Source organism: Ambystoma mexicanum, chromosome 3q (assembly GCF_040938575.1).
Source record: "Ambystoma mexicanum isolate Mex_15411 chromosome 3q, UKY_AmexF1_1, whole genome shotgun sequence".
NCBI lineage: Eukaryota > Metazoa > Chordata > Amphibia > Caudata > Ambystomatidae > Ambystoma > Ambystoma mexicanum.
Window position 1 is genome coordinate 45742294 of NC_090926.1, and position 24002 is coordinate 45766295.

The 24002-nt window shown below is 47.1% G+C and overlaps 1 protein-coding gene across 1 annotated transcript in view; it reads right to left on the minus strand.

The window, feature by feature from the left end:
- Nucleotides 1–24002, minus strand: part of MFNG (MFNG O-fucosylpeptide 3-beta-N-acetylglucosaminyltransferase) — a 123584-nt gene that overhangs the window by 14239 nt on the left and 85343 nt on the right. The window contains exons 6-7 of the mRNA XM_069653037.1: nt 22496–22661; nt 19256–19341 (exon numbers count right to left, since the gene is read on the minus strand). Of these exons, the coding sequence (XP_069509138.1) occupies nt 19256–19341; nt 22496–22661 (252 nt within the window). The remainder of the gene's footprint in view (nt 1–19255; nt 19342–22495; nt 22662–24002) is intronic.

Genomic DNA, 24002 nt, shown 5'->3' on the forward strand with positions numbered 1-24002 from the left:
CGTGCTCACCTCCTACCTGACCACATGAGCACTCTCCTCGGGGAGAGCCACGGTCATGCCAGCATCGTGGCAGGGATTCGTGGTGCTTGGGTGAAAGATGGGCTGCGGTCCATGTCGTGCACTCTGCGGGCTCCCTTCCAAGCGAGAGTGCTCCCTCGCTGTCGTGAGGATGAGTTGCAGGATGGGCAGAGGTCCAGGTCATGCCATCTGCTGACTCCCTTCCAGATGGAGTGTTCACTCACTGTCATGGGCCCTGGGTACAGCCTCTGCAGCAACGGTCCGGCCGTGCCACTCTTCTCCTGTTGAGTGTTGAGGATGTGCCCCAATGCATGACCTGCTGCTGACCCGTTGGCCACAAGGGTATGCAGAGTCACGTTGGCTTTCTGCGAAAGCCGCTGCGGCGGCGGGTCCTGCTGAGACCCGCTTCTTCTTTGAGTGTCTCCCCCAGTCAGGAGTTGCTTTAGGTAACTCATCTCTCCCTGATGTGAGTGCCTTGTTTGCAGCAGTGCACCTCTCCCTCTGTCTGGCAGGAGAGCCTGCTTCCAGTGTCCAGGGAGCCAGGGTGCTTCTCTGGCTTTTGCGACAGGCAAGGGCCTGTGGTGCTGTCACGGCGAGGGTCGTCTGTTCTCCTCCATGCATGAGTGTCCAAATACACTGTTGCAGCATGGGCCGCTGTTCTTCACCAGGCAGGAGTACATAACGTCCTTGTGGCAGCATGGGCTGTCTGCTCTCTCCCAGTCAGGAGAACTTACATGTCCTTGTGGCCGGGCAGGAGTTCATACAGTCACTGTGGCAGCATGTGCCAAATCTCTCCTCAGACAAGAGCATGTCTCTTTTCCTGGAGCAGCATGGGCTGCTTTCCTCCACCAGGGGGGTGTTTGTGTCCTCATGATGGAGTACCATGAGCTTCTCTGCTCCCCCAGGCAGCAGTTTACTAGATAAACTATTGCAGCACAGGCCGCTGTCCTCCCCCAGTCAGGAGTGTGTTCTTCTGCTGGAGCAGCACTAACTGCTCTCCTGCCCAGGCAGGACTGGCAACTAGCACACTGCATTATCTCCTACCCCACCCCCGTGTTGAGAAACTTGCTGCAAATCCTTTAATATTTTATTTTCCCGCGCTGCGGTGGAAGGCGCGTACTCCTTGAGGTGGGGCACCGCTCGCTTTTGTTGCGTTGGGCCCTGCCGCTCACTCTCTCCCCCTGCGGGAGTGTAACATTGCTGGCGGTGGTGGCCCTCGCAGTTTCCCACAGGCAGCAGTACTCCTTATTTGATTGCCGCTTATGCGGCGAAGGCCACGCCTCCGACTCCCACAGACAGGAGATTCAAATCATTTTTTTCCCCCCATGTGAGGCATATGCCACGCTCCTCACTCCTCAGGCAGAAGACCTGTTGCAGATGGCGGCACTGCCGCTTCCTTGTTCCTCCCCCCAGTGGGGCTAATGACTTGTTGCAGCTCTGGGCCGCTCACTCCCCGGGCATGAGCTTACCTTTTTACCGGCTATGGTGGGGCCTGCACCATGCTTGCCTCCGTGCCTCCAGGAGTAACAATGGTAGCAGTCCCACCCCGGCCGTGTGGGGCTCCACCAGCCAGAAACCTTGGGGTGGCAGGTCGTCCATCCCTGGCAGGGCTTCCACAGGCCACGCCGACAGGGCTCTCCAGCCCTAGGGGTCCCTCTGTGCTCCTTGTGTGGGAGTACGCTGCGCAGAAGGGGTGTGGTGGACAATCTGGGTTCTTCTTGGGATCGTCATACAGCCGATCCCATCCTCATTGCCAGATGTTACCGGGAGCCGTGGTCTCTGGCCCTCATCAGGATGGTTGTGCCACTCAGTGTGGGGCGGCCTGGTAGGCCCAAGGCAGATGGGCACGCTGCGTCTGAATAAAGACACGGGCATGTCTTCAGTCTGTCACTGGAACTGGCGAGCGGGAGACCGCTCAGAACCGTTATTAGTGCGGGCCACATGTCTGTGCATGAGCCACGGCACTCATGCTCATGTTACAACAATGCTCATAACATTCATGCAGTCATTCCATACAGCCAACTCCTAATACATTAAGGGGAGGAACAGAGCTGGCAGTCAGGGCTGATCAGCAAGTGCAACATGCCTCATAACTCATCAGAGCAGAAGCTGCCACCAGTTAAAGGCAGTTAAACCTCTTAAGAGATTAGTGATATATTAAAGAAATAGCACCCGATCCAGCCGGCCTGATCGGCTTGTAATAGCCCAGGGCTCAGGCCCCGACGCTTTTACCAACCGATCCAGCAGGCCTGATTGGCTGGTTATGGCCGGGGGCCAAAGTAACAATGGCCCTGCCGCTGTTACCACCCGATCTGGCCTGCCAGATCGAGTGTTATTGCTATTAGTACCCCAGGTTTTCAATTCTGAAACCCTGGGTGCTGAGAGCAATGTATCTTGTATGAATCAATGGGACACGCTCACAGCATCTCATTCATTCCTACAAACTACTTACCTAAGATGGCCGCCATAGAGCTGAAAGGCGGGGCTCCATGCATAGCCCCTTTTCCATCTCCATGGCAGTCCCGGGAGGCTCGAGTGGCAGTGGCACTGAAGTAATCAGTTAAGTGGGGTGGCAGGGTGGGGAGAGAAGGAAACAGTAATCAGAGGGGAGGGAAGGGTGGAGGAAGATGGCGGTGTGGGAGAGCAGCCTTAAGGCTGTTCTGAACACTATCTTGTTTCGTGGGATTCAGCCCACAATCCAGGCAACCTGAATGGTTTGTTCCCCCACCCGGGGTGTGAATATTGGCCGGGGCCCAAGTTATAGACCAAAGTGCAACGAGTGCCTTAACGGTGGGACCTGGCGCTGTTAGCACCCGATCCGGCCTAATGGATCACGTGCTATTGCTATTAGCACCCCAGATTTTCAATTCGGAAACCTGGGGTGCTAACAGCAATGTATTTTGTTTGAATGAATGGGACGCCCGGCCATTCAACTAAAATACTTACCCAAGATGGCCGCTGCGGAGCTGGAAGATGGGGCACCATACAGAGCCCCTCTTCCATTTCCACAGCAGCCGGCAGGTACACAGAGCGGCAGCAGCCACTGCTGCCACCAAAGGTGTCAGGTAAGTGGGGTAAGGGGGGGTTGTGAAGGGACCAGAGACCCTAGGGGAAGGGATGGGAGGGTGGGGGAAAGATGGCGGAGCGGGGGGGGAAGCAGCCATCTGGTTGCTTGGAATGTAGGCCGAGATCGTGGGATTCAGCCCACGATCCGAGCAACCTGATTGGTTGGCTCCCCTACCCTGTTCGCTAAGCCCTGTTCGCTAATAATGTGTCTCATTTACCTGTGCACAAAAGAGGCTATCAGAGACATCTGGCATCCCAAGGCAAAGTACACCAGAAACAGTGGGCCACTATTAAGCAGGAGGCCTTGGGATCAGAAATTAGATTATTGAAAAGCTACATATTCCCATGTGACTCTGCAGTAGATGTTTCTCCCCACAGTTCCCCTACCCCTACCCCTCTCTTGTTCAAGGAACACCTGGAGATGTAGAACTCGTCAGGTAAGTACTTCATGTTCCCTGGAATACTGCCCGACATTCCTTCATTTGGACACCTCTGTCAGCAAAAGTGGTACCACCATGGAGGACTCTGTGCAAACTCCCTTCTGGCCCAATGGCGAGCCTGCTCACATAGCACAGCAAACTTTGTTCACCAAACAGTGCTGCGCGACATCCTTGGTAGCACGACTAAGAATGCCGCTGATGCTCCGTTTCTCCACAGCTCACTATACAGAAATAATAAGCACAGCTTCTCTGCAACATTGCAATCACCTCATAAGAGGGGGTTCATTGCATCACCTATAGGCATGTGATTCCTCAAATGTGATCTATGGCATTAGATCCCCATGCAGCATCCTTAACAGCAGGAGCGTTAAGAGCCAATAATCCCATGGGCAACAGAAAATCAGTGGTGGCACAAGGCGTCAGAAACACCACGCCATTGGTTGTACTTCAGAGAGTGACAGGTCAGAGGTGTGGAGGGACAATATACAACGTACTGGTGCAACAAGAGGCACTCTGCATAGATAGACTACCCTCGCAATCTCCACTGTACATTAACAAGGCTCATGATTTAACATCCTTCCTGTAATTATCTGTAATAACCTTTTTGAAATATTTTGACTATATAATTCCTACTTTTAATGATTGCATTCTCTCTCATTGTATTATTTTTGCTAATATAATTCTTGGCACTTTTCAATGGATTGCAAGGCATGCACAGCTAGTGTATTCTTGACGGTTATTTGACATTATCGTTTTGCACGTCTTGACTTTAATATAAACATGGTAATACAGTCAAATCTACTCATGCGTGGGATTGCTAGAGAGTGCTGAGGGAACTATAGTGATGGGTTAATGTTACAATGTTTTGATCTGTATGCAATCTGCGAATGACTCAATTTCATGGGTTGAGATACTGGCATGCCCACACCTTTCAAGCCTAAATGGAGATGATTCATTTATAATTTGATGATAAACTATCACCAGATGTAATTATGGGGTCAGTTCACAATTTGGGGACAATCAAAACTCTGTTTGATATCTACACCATTTCTTTGTCTTCGTCTTGTATCAATATATCTCTATTTATACCGTTTTTTATATAGATTTCTATCAGTTTAACTTGTACACTATGGCATCGGGGTTTAGCGGTGCATTATTCTTGCAAAGATGGTGTTGCTGTTATTTGGGTGCAGCTTGAGACTGACTGAATACAGCAGTGTCAGTATCGCGAGAACCATTCCCACGCACTTGCGCAATGTGAATGACACGTGGCCTAGTAGGATCGTTGTCCGTCCTCCCTTTTGTTCCGCTCCCTTGCTTCGTTGCGCCTTGAAACACTTGTGTATAGGCGCGTTATAAATGGCATTTCATATCATATCATAACCCACAGATTTGCATGAGAATTAAGCCCTGCGCACTTGAGCTGAGATGTTATTGTTACATCTGTTCAGATTTTGTATTCCCGCAGTCTAGTATCGTGAGAACACAATGATTTTAGATTGCAGTAATGCCAGTGGAGTGTCCAGGGAGTGGCCTTGGGGTGGCAAGTGCTACCCCTGGAATCTGATTGGCCACCCAAGGTGCCACCCCATTATCTTAAACTATGTGTCTGTGTGTGTGTGCTTGTAATTCATGCCATCCTTGCATACGTCAGCGCCCCAGTTGGGTTACCCCAGTCAAGAGAGTCTGGACACGCCTCTGCAGTAACCTGTGTTTGCATTATAATGTGGTTATGAAAGACTATTATGTTTGGTGAAATTTCTTTTGAAATCTAGAACAGAGACCGATTGGCACCATACAGGGCAGTGACTTCTCCAACTCCCCACCACCTTGGGATTCTGTGGCGAATCAACTTCCGGGGCACCAGTGGTCCAGGGATGAACATTGGTTTCTAAACCATCAATCAGCCCCACACCTCTTGTACACCAGAAGGCATCCAAACAGATTGGAAACACAAGCAAATTATAAAACTCGTAGTCCAATTTTGGTAACGTGGACGGAATGGCAGGCTTATCTCCTTAAGGCTGTGGATCGTTGGTTAGTTGCAACACAGCAAATATATAATTATTACCCAATGATGAAAGACTGTCCAGTCAATGTTGTATAAAGATATCTACTTTATTATGATCAAAACAGGCAGTTCAACACAACCCCCCCTGTACAGGAATGCAGAGGACAGAGTTTCAAAGAAGGAAAAGGGCTGCACTCTGGATACTAACAGGAGGGTAGTCGGAAAAGTAATTAATTGCAATAGTTCAAGGATACTTGGTTTTAACACAAAGGGAGCAATGGGTCGTAAAATGTCACCAAAGGCCTTCGGAGAAGGACCCGCAGGACAGAACCACAATCTACCTTGTGCTTGTAGAAGTTCTTGGTGCTCGACAGGGTCGAGTCGGTTTCAGGGTACTTTGCAGCTTCTGCGACAGGTTTCAAGACGGGAGACAGCTGTGGGCATCAGGTGGCAGGCAGTTTGGCAAGCAAGGCTGGATGGACGGCTGCAGGCTGGCCAACACAGTGGCTCAGGGTCAGAAATCATCTCAGTGCTGGTCGGCAGGTCTGAAGCACTGGTCGAGGAGTGAGTGACTGCAGTGTAACAACAGTCAGCGGTGCAGTCGGTTGCATATCGAGAGTCTTGATTGGCTCGAAAAAATTCCCTTTAAGGCAGACGTCGGTAGATGCTTGTCGATTAACTCCTCCTAGCTTCTTCACTGAGCTTGTGTCGTCCTTTGAGGAGGACAGCCCAAAGCTGAGGAAAGCGTTGCAGGCACCTGCCTTGTCCTTAGTTTTCTTCAGAGACTCTCTGCACTTCCCACCTAGGAATCTTACTGCAGAGCCTAGCAGGGTATGCTGTGTGCTGGCTGGGTACCGGTTCTGGAGCTGCTGGAGGCTCCTCTCGATTCAGTATGTCCCTCTATTCCCGGGGAGATGTTTAGTGGAGGGATCTTGCTTCCCTCTTGGATGTCCTGGCCTTCCTTCACTGACAGAAGATGTAAGGCACACTGTACCTTCAGCGAGGGTCCAGTGCTGAGTTGTTCTTGCTGCTCCTTGCAAAGTCTTCAGATGATCTTCCCAAAAGAGGAGTACAGCCCTCTTTTAAAACCAAATGGGCTACAGTGATTGGTGTAGGCTAGGATCTGCATGATTTTTCCTTTGCGGAAAGTCTGTGACGGAAAAGTTTGCATGAGAAATGTGCGAACCACAAAAGTTTCACACATTTCCCATGCGAACATGCATTCAAAACCTCTCCATATGTGATCAGGAACTAACACCGCAGATGCCTTTTGTTTTTGGTTTTTTTCGGGCGTGCTGCAACACCTCGCTCACTATACCTCAGAGTAATAGTGAGCGGGGTGTTGCGGGGGACACCCCTGCAGTCTTTTTTTTTATACTTACCTACAATGCTACCACCAACGGTTCGAACATTTGGTGTTCGAACCTTTGGTGGTAGCATTTTTCGGACCTTTGTACAGTCGGACCTCTTTTTTGGTCCCATCGTACAATTACGTAGGCTAAGCCGACCTTAATCAACCAATCCTGGGTCCCCACCAACAATCGCCTGTATGCATGAGGTCATAACCAGAGTGCTTTGCAAAAGAAAAGGTAAAGGGGTGAAAACATTTAATGCTAAGTCCCACCCTTCTTCCTGTCTGTTGAGGATTCAAGGGTCCCTCTAGATAAGGGGACACTCTCTGGTTACTGATTAAAGTGACAGGTCTCCCTTGAAGCTGCAGCGAGAACAGACTTTCTGTCTCCTGCCAATCACATTCTCGTACCTTCTGAAAGGGGACCCGCTGCAGGGGGTGCTTACTGTAACCACATAGTCCTAGACATGACAGGTCACTGTCTTTGATACTGAGAGACAGGAGCTGACTTCAGGTTGACAAAGATGCATATGAAATGTTGTTGGGGTTTTTCTGTCTCCTTTGTTAGTCCTGCAGACAGGCACCACGTGGGCCTGCTTGAATTAATCTTATTAGTATACGAAGCTGCCACCAGCAGAGCTAACAAAAGGAGAGGGCAGATCCATGGAACTTTTGTTAGTTAATTAGGCTGGCCATGACAGGAGGACGTTTTTGCCACCCCCCTTCTGAGATGCCTTGATGTACACTTGGCTGTCATATCTCAACTAAATATGACAAGGGAGATGGCGCATGTTGTCGGAATTGGAACAATATTATGCCTCCTATCGCAACAATTGTGTGTGTATTGGCCTACGCCAAGTTGTCTAAACATCATAGGCGAACAAACTCCGCAGCAAGGTCTTGACCGTAGAGAAAGTAATGTAAGTCGCCATCTTGGATTAAGCCACCATTTTAGGTTCTCTTGTAATGTGGAAGTCACCCTGAACATCAAAATGAAGGCTGAATGACATTCTGAGTAAGATTCTGGCCGTAGTGACCTCCGTATGCACAAATAATTAATATGCCTGCAGGCCACTTGTCGGGGTCGCGAACTGAGACCTTGTCCTATTGTTGACCTATGTGTAAATGTACAACTATATCAGCGAAACTAATCAAAATGCATATATTATAGGATTGACCTGGCTGGGAACCCATAGGCCCGATTTCTAGAATGGTTAACCCGCGAGGGGGTTGGCCAGGGGCTGGATAAAGAGTATAAAATCCCAAGTATTCCAATGTAAGGTCTCTCTCACTAATGCATCGAACCTTCGTTGAAGTTCGTTACGTTACTCTGAGAGCCGAATAGCTATCCGTTTGTCAATTGACTTTGGTAACTGTTGCAGCTTTTAAATAAAGCACTTGTATGTTCTTTGTAACCTGTGTTGGTGTGTTTCTTTTTGGGCTTCCCGGCCTCATATTATTTTGCTGTTTCCACAGTTGGCGCCCGAACAGGGACCCTCAAGATTGATGCCGGATCATTGAAGGTTGACGCAGACTATCGAACCAGGATCGGACTGTGTGATACTGCGGGCCCGACCGAACGAGACGCGAGACCTCGGCAGCACTGCGCGATCCGATCCTTGGACGATAGTCGTGTGGTCTGACACGGCATCTTGACGAGGGTCCGTTTTTGAGGCGGGCAGATTTGTCGAAACCACCAAACACAAGGTAAAATTCGTTAGGTAAGTTCTTTGGTAAACCGTACGGTCCTCCTTAGGTTTGGTCAGGTGCAGTCGTGACCCGGCTCTTAATTTAACCCTGACAATTTGAATTTGGCGTATTGTATCTGCAGACACAATTATTGACAAGGTAACACCAATTTTTTGTGAAATGCATGGGAAATTGTCTAGCTGCTTTAGGGCTCTGTTCCGCAGCGATCGACAATCTTTGGAATTTAGCCGCCCGGTACCACAGGAGGGGTCGCCGGCATGTACTATGTACTGTAAGTATGGCATTGGAAGTATAGTATTTAATGAAATAGGGCACAGACAAACCAGACATGCCTCCGAATTTCAGTGGCCAATTAATGGTAGTTTCGAGATCCCCCGTATTGAATACCTAGAATCGGTCTTGCTAAAAAGGAAGGCCAGACCTGCAGCGTTTGACGTTTTGCAGAATTGGAAAAAAGAAGCGCTGCAGCAGCTTAAAAGTAGGGATAAACATGCACGCCGTCATAAAACAAATGCTGAAAAGGCGTTATTTGATAAATAAAACATGGATAGGGCTTTCTCCCTAGGTATCCAGAAAATGTATCCCTCTAAAGATTTCCATGTTTCCGAAGAATTTATTGAAAAATTGTTAAACGAACGCAGACCTGGTGCCTCCGCGCCACCTCCGTATGATCCTCTCCCGGGTGCTCTGCCCATTCCTGCTGTTATTCCTGCTGTTATTCCTGTTCCCCCTGTGCAACCTATTGTTCCTATTCCTTTAGTTGTTGTTCCTCCGCCTATCGTACCACCCCTTCCTCTTACGCCGATCCTTGCGCCTCCATTGAATTTGCCTGCACCTCTGCTCCCGGGTGGTTCTGTATTGACTGAAGTTGATCGGGGTGCAGGGTCGAAGATTGTCACTCGAAATACTGTTTCTGCAGGCAGGAAACAGGAATTATTTGCATGGGCTAAGCACTGTATGGAGAAAGGTGATCAAGTTAACGTTTTTTTCCACATTATCAAATATGGACAATTTTCCCGAGAAAAATGTTTTTATCGAAGGTTTGGGGACTCATTTATGTGTAATGTGGGATAGATTACAAAGTTCGAGGGACACAGAGGAGAAAGTACATGGTCATGTTGAGACATTGTTTGAGTATAGGAGGGACTTTGAGAAATCACGAGATGAGTATGATGAAGACGACAGTATGTATGTGCAGAAACGGTTCCTTCCGTGTCGTAGATCGGCACCTGAGGAAGTACGAATTTGTACTAAAGATGCGATTCGATGGATCTCGGATTCATCGATACCGCTAGATGAAGTATATGACACGTATAGTCAGTATACAGTAGAAATGCAGAAGACGGTGATTCAGGTAATGGTACAGTACCTGCAAGATGAATGTGTAAGGAAGAAGGTTAGTTGTCCTATAGAATTATTGGGTATTTGTAAGAGGGCTTTTTCGCCCCACACTTCTTCAGCTGCCTTAGCGGTCGACTTGGCTCTGTTGCTTAGTAAGCGGTCGGAGTTACCTACATCTCAGTTGCCTATGAGGGAGGTTCCTCCGACATTTGTCCCTAAGGTCGAGATTCCCGCTAATGCTGGGACTGGTGCACCCGCTGTGGACATCCCTGCACACTATGTATCGCAATTTGTCCACGTCCTGTTTTCACGACAGGAAGTGAACACTATTAGACAATCAATTCCCGATATCAGGAAAAAACCAACAGGGTTTTATAAAGAGATAGAGTCCGTTTTGCAGTCCTCTGTGTTCACTTTAAGTGACGACTTGCTATTCCCTGTACTCCTGCCCGTAGATTTATGGAAGCAGGTTCGAACAATAGACGATGTTCCAGGGTTGGGAGATACATGGGCTAACATGACTAGGTTTGATTGGGAAAGACCAGCTGGTGAGAGACCACCTCAGGTAATACTTAGTTTACCTGATAGAATTGTCGCAAAATTGAAAACCATAATTCCTGAGAAAAGAATTATTTGGGACAAGCTTACGGCCTGTGTTCAAGGAAAAACTCAAGGTGCCACCGAGTTCTTTAATAGATTCTAACAGGTTTTCTCTGATTTCAGTGGACAGGACTTGGGCACAGAGTCTGGGAAAAGGTTGTTTGTGGACAAATTTGTACGTGGGTTGTTGCCCGACATCCAGTCACAGATTATGTCCTCTGAGAGCGCTTGGCAGGCGAAATCTAAATCTGAAGTTTTGCACGTGGCTCAGTATTATGAGAACCGTGTGAATAATGAAAAAGAGAAAGTAGAGAAGAGGAAAGGAGATTTGAAGACTAAAGTATTATTGCAACAAATTGTTAGAAATCTCAGAGGAGGTACGTCACAGACCAGAGGTCAGTATGTCCCAAAAGGAAACGCTCCTTTGGGTTCTGTGAATATTAATCAATGTGCCTATTGCCGCCAAGAAGGTCATTGGCGAGCACAATGCCCCGTCCTTCGCCAAAGGTCAAGCAATGCATTTGGGAGTATGGGTAGACGACCTAGAGGTCGCCCCGGAGCGGGAGGCCCTGATAGAGGTCAGTTTTCACAAGATCCTCAGCAACCTTTTTCACAGGAAAATCAGATTTCGAGTGCGGATATAAGAAACATATTTGATCACCCTTCTGCTGCCTACCTTTCTGAAGAGCTTCCTTCCGATAACATTTTGTTTCGTTAGGACTGCCCAAAGCAGGGTTTGGAACCTTCACCTATTCCCGTTAATCAGAAAGGTCCCTACGTTGAATTGTTAGTAGGGAATAGGAAACATCCGTTTTTGATAGATACTGGAGCACAGAAGTGCTCCATTGATCATTCCCGGGTTCCAAACATTCCACTGTCAGGGCAAACAAACGTTTCTGTAGGGTTTTCTGGTATACCAATTGTTTGTCCGGTTTCTTCACCGGTGTCTGTTTATTTGGGTCCCTTTACGGACCATTGTCCCTTCCTTCTGACTTCGAACTGTGGAGAGAATTTGCTGGGGTTAAATCTGCTGAAAAAATTGAATGCAGTTATTCATTGTTCCTCTGATGGAGTACGACTGACGGTTTCACCACAGCAACTTCCCAATTCTCAGTTTTTGACTCGACCATTGCCTCCTGAATTTAGTGTTGTTCCGGAATGTTTATGGGCAGTTGACGACAATGATGTCGGGGTACTACAGATTGAGCCCGTTAAAATAGTTTTGAAACATGGAGTTAAATTACCACGCATTCCGCAGTATAAAATATCAGTTGAGGGCGAGCGTGCTTTGAAGTGCATTTTCTCCGATTTTGTGCGTCGAGGAGTGATTGAAGAGATTGCAGGTAGTTTATGTAACAGCCCGATTTTGCCTGTATACAAGAAAGGCGACAATGCAATCACATACCGTTTTATAATTGATCTTCGTGCTATTAACAAAGTTGTCACCCCACAATTTCCAATTGTGCCTGATGTAACAACGATACTAACAATGATCCCTGCTACAGCTATGTATTTTAGTGTTGTGGATCTAAAGAATGCTTTCTTTAGCATTCCTATACACGAGGAGAGTAGATATTTGTTCGCGTTCACCTTGGGTGGCCGTTCATTCACATTTATTCGGGCACCTCAAGGGTATACTGAAAGTCCAAGCATTTATAGTAGAGCTTTGAAAGAGCAGCTTGATACCCTTGAATTGCCACCTACTTGTACACTGCTTCAGTATGTCGATGACTTGCTTTTAGCTGCAGATTCTGAAAGTGCTTGTAAAGAAGGCACTGTACTGTTGCTTGTTTATCTAGCTAAAAATAGTCATAAAGCTTCGCTCAAAAAAATGTCAATATTGTTGTCAGGAGGTCGCCTATTTAGGCTACCTCCTGTCAAAGGAGGGGAGAAGATTGACACCTGAAAGAATAAAACACATTTCTGGCATGTCTGTTCCAAATACACAGAAGGAAGTCAGAGCCTTAATAGGTATGGTTTCTTACTGTAGGTTGTGGATCCCGAACTTTTCACTAGTGATAAAACTGATGTTGGCTTTGACGAAGAAGGGCATTTCTCTGCCACTGCCATGGAAATCAGAACATCAACGATCATTTGAGCTTCTTAAAACCGTGTTATGCTCTGCACCGGTTTTGGGTACTCCAAATTATGACAAGGCCTTTGTGTTGTTTGTGCATGAATGTGATGGATGTGCTTTGGCTGTCTTAACGCAGGAACATGGAGGGAAGAATAGGCCATGCGGCTACTACTCCTCCGCCCTTGATCCTGTCGCATGCGCTTTGCCAAGATGTTTGCGAGCTGTCGCTGCTGCTGCCGCGTCTGTAAAACAGAGTGAGGGAATGGTCCTAGGCCATGATTTAATTTTGATGGTACCTCACTCTGTAGATGTCCTATTGAATAAAACTCAAACGCAACACCTCACCTCTGCACGGCTGACAAGGTATGAATTAATTCTGTTTGCCCCTCACTCTCAAATTAAGAGGTGTTGTGTTCTTAATCCGGCTGAACTTCTACCTTTCCCGCAAAATACTGTTTGCGGTGACGAAGAATTACATGACTGCCTGCATGCCACTGAACAGGAAACCAAGGGCAGGATAGACCTTATAGATACTCCTTTGGGCAATGCAGAAGGGGAGCTGTTTTGTGCTGGCTCCTGCTTCAAACTCCCAGATGATACATCTACAGCTGCCTATGCAGTTACTACGTTGAGCACGGTTGTTGAAACTAAGAGAATTCCGCATTACTCTGCGCAAGCTGCAGAGATTATAGCGTTGACCCGAGCTTGTGAACTCTCCGAAGGGCGTATAGTAAACATATATACTGAAAGCCAGTACGCCTTTGGGGTGGCTCACAACTTCGGGAGGTTCTGGTCGGAAAGAGGGTTCCTAACCTCACATGGGACAAGATTCAGCACGGTCCCCTGATAGTGCAATTGCTCTCGGCACTCTCACTCCCTAGGCAGTTAGCGATCATGAAATGTGCAGCACATCGTAAGGTCATAGATGATGTGGGAAAAGGGAACGCTTTTGCTGACCAGATAGCCAGACCTTAGCGCAGATATGTATGCTCTAAGGGGAACAAAAGATGCCTATGTAATGGATGAGGGTATTGGGTCTGTGCGAGATATCCAAACTGATGCCACAATAGAAGAATCTAAAAAGTGGGCTGAAGGAATGGGGAAACTGGATGACGATGGGTATTGGGTGGATACATCTGAAGGAAAATGGTTGCTCCCTGATTCATATGTGCTGGCAATGGTTACGATGGCACACGACCCAACGCATGTGTGTGCTCAGCAGATCACGAAAATGCTAGAACAAGTATGGGTAAATGATAAAGTTTCGAAGATTGCACAGCGCCATGTTCAGAATTGTATGATTTGCTTACAGCACAATGTGGGAAAGGGGACAGTAACTCCAAGGGGAAGCTTTGGGCCCCCTTCTGTTCCCTTCGAGGTCATCCACTTTGATTTTATTGAGATGGAACGGTGTAACAATCTAAAATATGTTCTTGTGATTATTTGTGCTTTTAGTAAATGGGTCGAGGCTTTCCCCGTTAAAGATGCTACTGCCATGACCACTGCAAAGACTATGGTAAAATAATTCTTTCCACGATTTGGGCTTCCAAGGGTAATTTGGTCGGATAATGGTCCCCATTTTGTTGCCGCAGTAATTTTGCAGATATGCACAGCTTTACACATTGAAAAACGGTTTCACTCGGCAAGACATCCTCAAAGTGCTGGATTTGTAGAGAGACATAACGGCATCCTAAAAAATAAGCTTGCAAAAACATGTGCCGACACCAAACTGAAATGGCCAGATGCCTTACCTATTGTATTATTAGCCATGCGTAACACACCTCAAACTAAGACTGGGCTCTCTCCATTTGAGGTAGTGATGGGGAGACCTGCTAATATTTGGGGTCTTCCGAAGCCTAAAGCATTGAGGGAGGTGGACAATGTATTGCTTGTAGACTACTGTAACCAGTTGACTAAAAATCTGTATCTCATTTACCATCAGATCTAATCAGCTTTACCTGTACGGTTTACGGGTCCGGGACACGATATTCAGCCTGGAAGTTGGGTCCTAGTGAAGGCCTACGAAAGGTCTTCCTGTCTCGCTCCTCGCTGGAGGGGACCCTACCAGGTGCTGTTGGTCACCCAGATAGCAGTGCGGGTGGCTGGAAAAAAACATTGGATCCACGCGACGCATGTCAAGAAACTTCCTCACCCGACGCCACACGTTACAGAAGAAGCAGAACCCCTCGCTGATGCTACAATCTCTGATCCTGGAGTAGCAAACAGCGCTGTGAGTGCGTCGGAGAATTTCTCTGAGCCCGTGGAGCTTGGGGAACAGTCTGTTTCCTCTCTGCACTCTTTGAAAAAGTCACTTCCGGAAAACATTGTTCTAAGTTCTGTGACTTCCGTCGCCTCCAATACGTCGCTTCCCTCAGAAAGTGACGTTACCTTGTTTCCGGATCAAACAGTTTTGGGTACCACCAGGTACGACCTTCGACGAAGAAAATAGAACTACGGCACGGGTCTTTTCCGTGCACTTGGAAGGAAGAATGCTTGAAAGTTTTCTCTTGTAAAAGAAAGTTCCTTTCGAACAAAAGGAAAGAAAAAGGGGATTCTGCTGGGTTGGGAAGGACTAAGAAGTCGCGCGACCGTAGTGTCGCCAGCAACGAACATTGGGGTCGTCGATTGAGAAACTACGATGCCTGCCACCTCCACCGCTGCTCCCGCATTGGACTTGTAAATAAGGGGGTGACCAACTCGGACAACGAACAATGTGCCTGGGCCCCGAAAACGTATCGCTGTGTTGTGTTAATAATAATTGGAATTTGTGTAAATACTGCTGTGGGACTTTGGTATTTCGAAGAAATTTACCCTCTGAAACCTCTACTGCCAATTGAGATTGTACCTACTGCTTTGACTCCCTCTGTACACCTCCACACCTTGTCACCTAGAGACTCCCAGCATAGACGAAAGTATCATAATAACACTTGAATGATAGTACTGAATGCAACGCATGCCATTTTTAATAAGACTAATTGTTGGATTTGCACCCATTTACCGCAACATGGGAACAAGGGGCTAGGATGGTATATTCACCCTTTACCTTTAACGACTGCTTGCTATGCTTCTCTTAGAGCACTATTCTTTGGCCGTTGGAATGATAGCATCTCAGGGAACTTTGATGGAACTAATTTAAATGATTTTGAGAAACGTGAATTGACTCCCCTGGGATGCTCGCTTTTCGCAAATAGAAGTAGACCTAATGTTGCTTCTATTAGGCCATCTGATAAACTATCTTTTCCTTTCCAAACTCTAATTTCCTTTAAAATGGCTCCGATAGGCAATAAGGACGCTGTGCCCCCTTCCTACTCTATTAATCATAGCCCCGATTTAGTCCCCTTCTGTGTACAAAGAAATGGCACTCGACCAATGGGAGATTTTGAAGGTTGTGTGAACATTGTAAATTTGACTGGGGAGAACAGGCCTCTGTATGGAGGGAGGCCTGTTTATTTCGTTTGTGGCACTTCAGCATTTCCCTTGTTGCCCAAGGATTGGCAGGGAAACTGTTATTTAGGAATCCTGTTACCTGGGGTATTTATAGATAGTACATTGGACGTTTCTAAGGCTCGCCCACGGCAGGACGAGAACGGAGATACCCCTGGGCAAGTATTGGGAGATATAGCGAAATCAGTTGTGCCATTTTGGGGACAGATAGCAAACTCTGAAAACATTAGTGGGCTAGCAAGAGTACTGGAGAGAACCATCAACCGGACCACGGATATACTCTACAATATGACACTAGAACAAAAGGCAATAAAATTGGTAGCACTCCAGAATCGGATGGCATTAGATGTCATCCTGGCAGAACGTGGTGGAGTATGCAAATTAGTGGGGTCCGCTTGCTGTGTTTTCGTACCAGATTCCTCACCGACAATTTTCAAAGCAATACAGAACTTGCACATCCTTAGTTCTGAGGTGCATGTTCCTGTGGGAGATTGGAATATTAGCGCCTGGTTCTGGGATTCTCTACGATCCTGGGGTTGGAAGGTGCTTTCTGTTATCCTGGTTATTTTGGGAATCCTGCTATTCCTTTGTTGCTGTTTCCAGTGTCTACCTAGTATATGTGCAATGCTAGGGGGATGTTGTGCTCAAGCGGTGAGCACAGTAGGGCACAAAATGTATGCCCCGGACACAGCATCTAAAGAGTTTGTGTTACAAGAGGTTCTGATGAACGACCTAATGGCTATAGATATTACAGATAATGATTCAGGATGTATGAACGACAATGCATGGAGTTATTAACAGAAGAATTAGAAATGATATTAGCACTTGCATAGGCCAAAAGGAGGGTTTGTCGGAATTGGAACAATATTATGCCTCCTATCGCAACAATTGTGTGTGTATTGGCCTATGCCAAGTTGTCTAAACATAATATGCGAACAAACTCTGCGGCAAGGATTTGACCTTAGAGAAAGTAATGTAAGTCTCCATCTTGGATTAAGCCGCCATTTTAGGTTCTCTTGTAATGTGGAAGTCACCCTGAACATCAAAATGAAGGCCGAATGACATTCTGAGTAAGATTCTGGCCGTAGTGACCTCCGTATGCACGAATAATTAATATGCCTGCAGGCCACTTGTCGGGGTCGCGAACTGAGACCTTGTCCTATTGTTGACCTATGTGTAAATGTACAACTATATCAGCGAAGCTAATCAAAATACATATATTATAGGATTGATCTGGCTAGGAACCCATAGGCCCGATTTCTAGAATGGTTAACCCGCGAGGGGGTTGGCCAGGGGCTGGATAAAGAGTATAAAATCCCAACTATTCCAATGTGCGGTCTCTCTCACTAATGCATCGAACCTTCGTTGAAGTTCGTTACGTTACTCTGAGAGCCAAATAGCTATCCGTTTGTCAATTGACTTTGGTAACTGTTGTAGCTTTTAAATAAAGCGCTTGTACGTTCTTTGTAACCTGTGTTGGTGTGTTTCTTTTTGGGCTTCCCGGCCTCATATTATTTTGCTGTTTCCACAATGTAAAATGTGTACAAACAGAGCGCACAGGTCTAGGTGTATGTCATGGGGTGAGCATAGGAAAAGGTGTGCGGATTAGCCCCACACCTTTTCCGGAGGTTCATCTACCATCATTCAATTTAAGTTTAAAAAAACAACCAGGCGAGCGCACACCCACCGTGCAGATGGTCGAATTCCTCACTGCTTCACCTGTGGGGTTTCTCTGAGAAATATAGCATCTTAAAAGGTCTTCTCAGGAAGCGCAAAGCCACAACCAAATGAGGATTTGAATGAAGGAGTACATGCATATTACTTGGGATCAGAACGTGTACTTACAGTAAGTATTTTAAACATCAGACGTGTCATTTAATGGTCTATGATCGTTTCTACTGGTAGGATCTGCTTCCACTATATCCTTATTTAGCGAGTTGGGCCTGCAGGTGATGCGCGCTGCTCTCGGGAGTTGCACGTACTCCACACAATCACAAGGTTAGAAATGACCTCTTGAGTCTTCAGCTTGGAGCTATGATGTTGTGGTGCAGCACTGGTCACTTTCTTCATATATAACACTATTCAGCCACAATGGACTCAGGCATGACACTTCATGGAGATTTTGCAGCCTAGTGCCAGATGACAGTGTACCCCATGTGTGCCTTGGAGCACTGCTCTACATGAACTAGTTTCCAATGGGCCTGAAGTAAAAAGGTTATTTGGGGTTAGCAGGGCAGATGGATCTTTCAAACAGAGTGCATCAAGTTCTGGGATATTGGCCGGTCCTGGTAGTGGCAGAAAGGTAAATACAGATGTGCTCTTGGGAAAGAGTATCCGGGGTTCCACTTCGCAGAGACACCACGTTTTCAGTCACGGGCTTTCATCTAACATGCTTTCCTGGACTTGTAGTTTTGGCCATGTTAAGCGAACCAGTTGGACGGCACTACCCAATTGGAAGGGTTTGTAAAAGCAAAGCCCAAGTCTGGAAACAGGCTTGGACTGTCGTATAGGGCAACAGGGCAATGCCCGAATCCAAAACGCAAAATGCTAGTGTGGGCCAGTTTTTAAAAAAAATCAAAGTGTGTCACTTTTATGGTCAATGTGGGCCAGTTTGATAAATTACACTACGCGGCTAGTAGTTTTGAACATTGTACTGAATAAATATTCCTTAAAAAAATGCAAATCACATTTTATTTAAAATACTCCCCCTTGAGAACTACTCAAACACTCTTTCAGAAAAGGAATTAATTGTTATTTGCCACTGTGGATCACTTTTTAATTGGTTCCCGAGACATTTTTAAGCCCCAGTCCGACCCTGTCTGGTAACACAGTTTTCAGGGTGAGATGATGTGATCCGGTGACTCAACTTAATTCACAGAGCATTAAAGGTATATAAACCCCAGCATGGAGCCTGTCCATGGTCCATGGAAGGGGCCAAGGAGTTTGCAGGACACTGAGTGCCCAAGTGGGCTGAAGCCTGGGTATTATCTAAAGCATCATGGCGAGTGGACAGCCACTACGCACTGCAACGCCTCCAAACTAGCCCTGGAATATTAAGCATGAGCGGGCCCTAGCCTACCATCGTCCACTCTGTAGGCCCCATACATAACACGTGATCTCCCTATTGTGCCCCCCTCCCACCAGCAAGCGCGTCACTGGCACTATGTGCACACATTGCCTGTACAAGTCTTCCCCACCTTGAAGGATCCTCCTGCATCGAAAACGGGCCCGGTAGGTTCACGATATTCTGCTTCTTCTGGAAGACGCCGTAGCTCAGTGTCACCTGTAGGGAGGCATATCGGAGAGCGCCGTGAGACGTGGAGTTAAGGACTTCAAATTGTGTCCATAAACATTTTGTGCAAAATATCCTGCAGCGGCCATTGCAGGCTGTACATCTTTCCTTGGGAGTGTCACATCTCTGCTCGTTTGACTCCTGCAAGTGTCTAATTTCCTTTAAGGACTGGTCTTTTCGACTCTGTATTATGTGCATCCTTCCGTGTGCCTCTTCCTGGTTCTAAAGGCTTGGTCACCCATCAAGTATGTACATTATTGGTTCTGTGTGGTTTGGGGCCCCTCCAGGGACATATAGGGGTAATCAGTAGTTCTAAATAATACTAGACATGCACAACAGACTATGCAGGACTCTGCAGATTCTTCAACGACGTATGTTAGATGTGGTTGGGCGATCAAGACTTACCCTCCCTCAAAGTGTGCGGAACAACACCAGAAACTTGCTTGCATGGTTTAATCAAGGGACGGAACAATTGAATTTCAACCAGAAGTATGTACATTTACTTACAAAAATAGCTCTTCACACAATGGTTGTGAGGGTATTAGACACAGGACAAGTTACTTTGTCTGGAGTAAAATAGCCGTCTGTGAAGATAGTACAAAATGTAGTGGCAGAACCTCGCGGTGAGACTTTACAGAGTGACTCCAGGTTGAGGTCCGTCTCCAAAGTCTTGGTTGTATTTGTTATGTCTGGGGTCTCTGTCTGGAAAGAGGACTCTGGTGACAGCAGGTCAGTATCAGATGAGGAGGGACCTACTGTTTTGTGGGAACAGTTCAGTGGGGCACCAGGGAAAAGAAGTGGTTGTCCAGGGATTCATAAATCGCCCTAAGTGCTTTGGAGATGATGATGATTCCAGATGATGGCACCAGTTGCGAGGGAAGGAGGGCGCAGCCCAGTGTTCGGGCCAGTGGTTGATGGTAGTGATGACAGGTTGAGTAGGGCTCCAGCACTTCATCCCACCAAAAAGCCACGCAGTGACAAATGATTCCGAGATCTGGCAAGGCCTGGCCTGTAAGAGACAGTCCAGCTCCATGCATGTCAACATCTGTTTCTTCATGGAGTCCTTTGCAGGACACAATGTACATGCAAATGCACAGAAACTAGCAATGCTGCCACCAATGTGGTACTCTGACACCGCCAACATGTGGTGAAAGCAAGGTACATGATGTAACCCGGAGCAGCAGAAGTGGGAGGAACACTGTGAGCTACGCTGCAACCTATGACTTTTGGCTTTTAACTCTTATGTGTGCCTGTCTTCCAAGATTGTCTTTTTATGCTTTGTGTTGTGTGAGCCCTTGTGGATCATGTTTCTTGGCTCTGGGTGAAGAGTGGAACGTTCTGAAAGTGCCAATGTGGCTGTCCCCCTGTCCTTTGCACCCCCTTGTACAATTATAATTGTTCTCAATGACAAACAGCAAATGGAACCACTAATAATTACAATTGTTCTTGTATAACGCGCTTGATGGTTTCTAAGCACGAGACCAGGTTTTGAACCTCTGTTACTATGTGTTGTTTTGCTTCCAAGACAAACGCATTGCCCCTGAGCTATCCGCCCTGCCTCATCTGTTTGTATGTCTTGCTTTATGTACTAAGGGCCCTCTTGGATTTCATTTTGGCTCTTTGTTCCAGGTGATATATTTTAGATGTAGCTTCGCGGATCTTCTACAGCCTCTTGGATATCTCTTCTTGCTCTGATATGTTCTATGAAGCCATTCGTGTATGTCTTCTGGCTTCCATATGCTGTGTGGTATGTTCTTTCTTACTCTACGCTGCAGGAACCTTTCCACATTTGATTACTTGGCTCTATTTGGTCTGCAAACCCTTCGATTCTGGGCTCCATGTGCTACATAAACCCTCTCCTCTGTATGCGTCTTTGAGGCTTTATGTAGTGGGAAGACCCATGTGTATTGCTTTGTTTTACTTACTGGGAGTATCTGTATAGTGTGGAGCCCTTTTCTGATAACCAATGAATAACACTTATAGGGGAGAATAGTAAGCAGTAGTGGAAGAGAGGTGGGTGGAGTAAATGGTGCTGGGAGAGCAAATGATCGGGAGATAGGAAGGTAGGATCTCATGAGGTGAATTCAGAGATGTCTTGGCTTCATATGCTATAAAGCCTTCTGCGTGTCCCTTTGTGTCTCTTAACATAGAGCGGAAACCCTACGATAGGTGTCTTCTTGCCGTGTCTGTGGTGTAAACCCTTTGCTATGTGGCCATTTTGCTTTTGTTTGCTTTGGCAAACATTATGTATACTTGGCCCCTGGAACTTCAATAGTACGCAAATCCTTAAGTATGTGTTATTTGCTATGTATGCCATTTGAGCAGTTATGTGTGTCCCTTCTTGGCACTTTACTTGCACTTAAATAAGTGTGTCGGCTGCATGTGCTATGTGAACCCTCACACTATATGCGTGTTTGTGACTATTTTTTCTGCTGTGTGGGCCCTTCCATATATTTTGAGTTGTCATTATGTCCTTTGTTAAGCCCTATGTTTGTCCATGCCCTTGGTTCTTTGTGTGCTGTGTAAGCCTGGCGTGTTCTCTTTCCTCAGTAACCCTTCTGAATGTCCATCATTGATAACCTGGGCTATGTGTGCTGTTATTGGAGCTCTGTGCTGCGTTTTCCCTTCTGTGTGCCTTTTCTTAGCATTCAGTGTTGTGTGCGCCCTTCTGTGGCCCTTTCTCGGCTGTATGTGATATATGGGCACCCCTCTGTGCATTTGGGCACTCCCAAGTTTGTGAGCCATCATGCATACCTTTCCGTCACACTCTGTTCTGTGTGAGCCTTTCGTATTTCCTATTTCTGCATTTCCTATTGGGGAAGAAGGATAGCTCATGGGCAACAGTTTATCTTGGAAGCAAGACAACACCGCACAACGCAGGTTCTAATCCTGATCCCGCACTTAAAAACCACACGCTGGTATTAAGCGCGTTATGAAAGATCAATTATAATTATTAGTTGTTCCATGTCATGTTTGAGTGATTATGTAAGACACTTTGTGGCTCTCTGTGGTGTGTGCCACTTCCTGGCCCACTCTCCCTCTCTCCTGTTCTGCCTCTCTTTCCTTCTCACCACTGTCTTTTTAACACCTCCTACCCTTCCTTCCACCCACCCTTTACGACCCTCTTCTCCCTCCAAATACTCGCCTGTTCTGGCAGCTGAGAGGCTTGGATCTGCTGCAGGTCCTCCAGGTGTGAGTGGAAAAGAGGGTTCCGTTGCAAGTGCACCCCCAGCTTCCTCCCGATGATGTACCCCATGGTGCAGTCATCCGGCAGGTGGATCCGCTCCGACATCTCAATGAAGTTCTGGCCACTGAAAAAAAAGGACAGGTAAGGGAGTCAGACAAGCAGTAGGGGGCGAGTAAAGAAGACACTGTGGGACTTAGCAAGTCAACGTGTGATTTTGTGGAGCACAAGCCAAATGCAGACGATAACGTGTAATGTGTCAACATTGAGAACAGGACCATGAGGCAAAAGAGTGAGTTTGGGGAGCATCAGTTATGAGAAGGGCCGGTATACATTGCAGTCTGCTCGAAGTAACCATGAAGGTTTTGAATGGGTAACTTGTGTTAAAGTCTGTCGGTTTTTCTTATAAGAGCATGCACCCTTTTGCTGCCGCTGCCATCTAGAAAGGGTGGGCATTCTTGGGCACCTGGAGTAGCTGCAGATGCGACACAGGGTGCTGATGAAGATCACACCAGCACCTTTTGCAGGAAAGGCTGGAGTAGAGGTGAAGTTCATGCACCGGGAAGGCTTACAGTGCCAACTGTAGGAGCTAGTATCCAGATTCTGCCCAGGCCATGCCCCCCTTAACACCGCCGTCTCAATACCACAGTACACGTCTACGTTCAGGGCTTTAGCATAGGAAGAGCGAAAGAGGGTGGTTGGGCCAGAAGTCACACCAGTCCCAGGAGCTGGCATGGTGAATTTACACGTTCAGTGATGACAGGGGCCTCATTGGAAATAGATAGGCCAAGATTTCTTAAAAAGGCCGCACGGGGTACCCCCTAATGTTCCATAGCACCTCCAGGATGGCACTGCCCAGTGTCCAGGATGGATCAATTATTGTCTTAACAGCATGAAAAGGGCTGTAGCTCCAGGAACGAAAATATGTTTCTTTGACTTCCACAATAACATCTAGGAGCAGGCTTCATGAGAGCAGTCGTAGGCTCCTGTTGCCATCCCGTCTCCGAATGGGATCTTGGTGCTTGGCAGAGCCCCAGACTGATACATGTGCAGGAGTCCTATGCCGCCTCTGGGCAGCAATGCCATGCATACTCAGGAGGGAGCCACAGTTCTAGCTCAGAAGCCTATGTGCATAGCCTAAACCAGGACCACACCAGTCAGATCCAAACTGACATCACTCAAGCAACTGCTAATGCTCTCTCGATTATGGATCAGAGAAAATGTGGGATGAGTTCCCAAGATACCGTTTGTCCACCAGAGGGAGATGTGAGTGTTCATAAAAACCTGAACAAGACAGCCACAGGGATAACGAACAATGCCACTCAGAGAATTGGGTGAGTTGGCACCGGCCAGAGAGACTCCCCTTCTGCTTTGCCTTTAGTTGACACCCTATCCAGACTCCGACTCAGAACTACCGCCAATAGTAGTCGCCCTTACTTTGAGCCCAGTTGCTGTTCCACTCATTCCA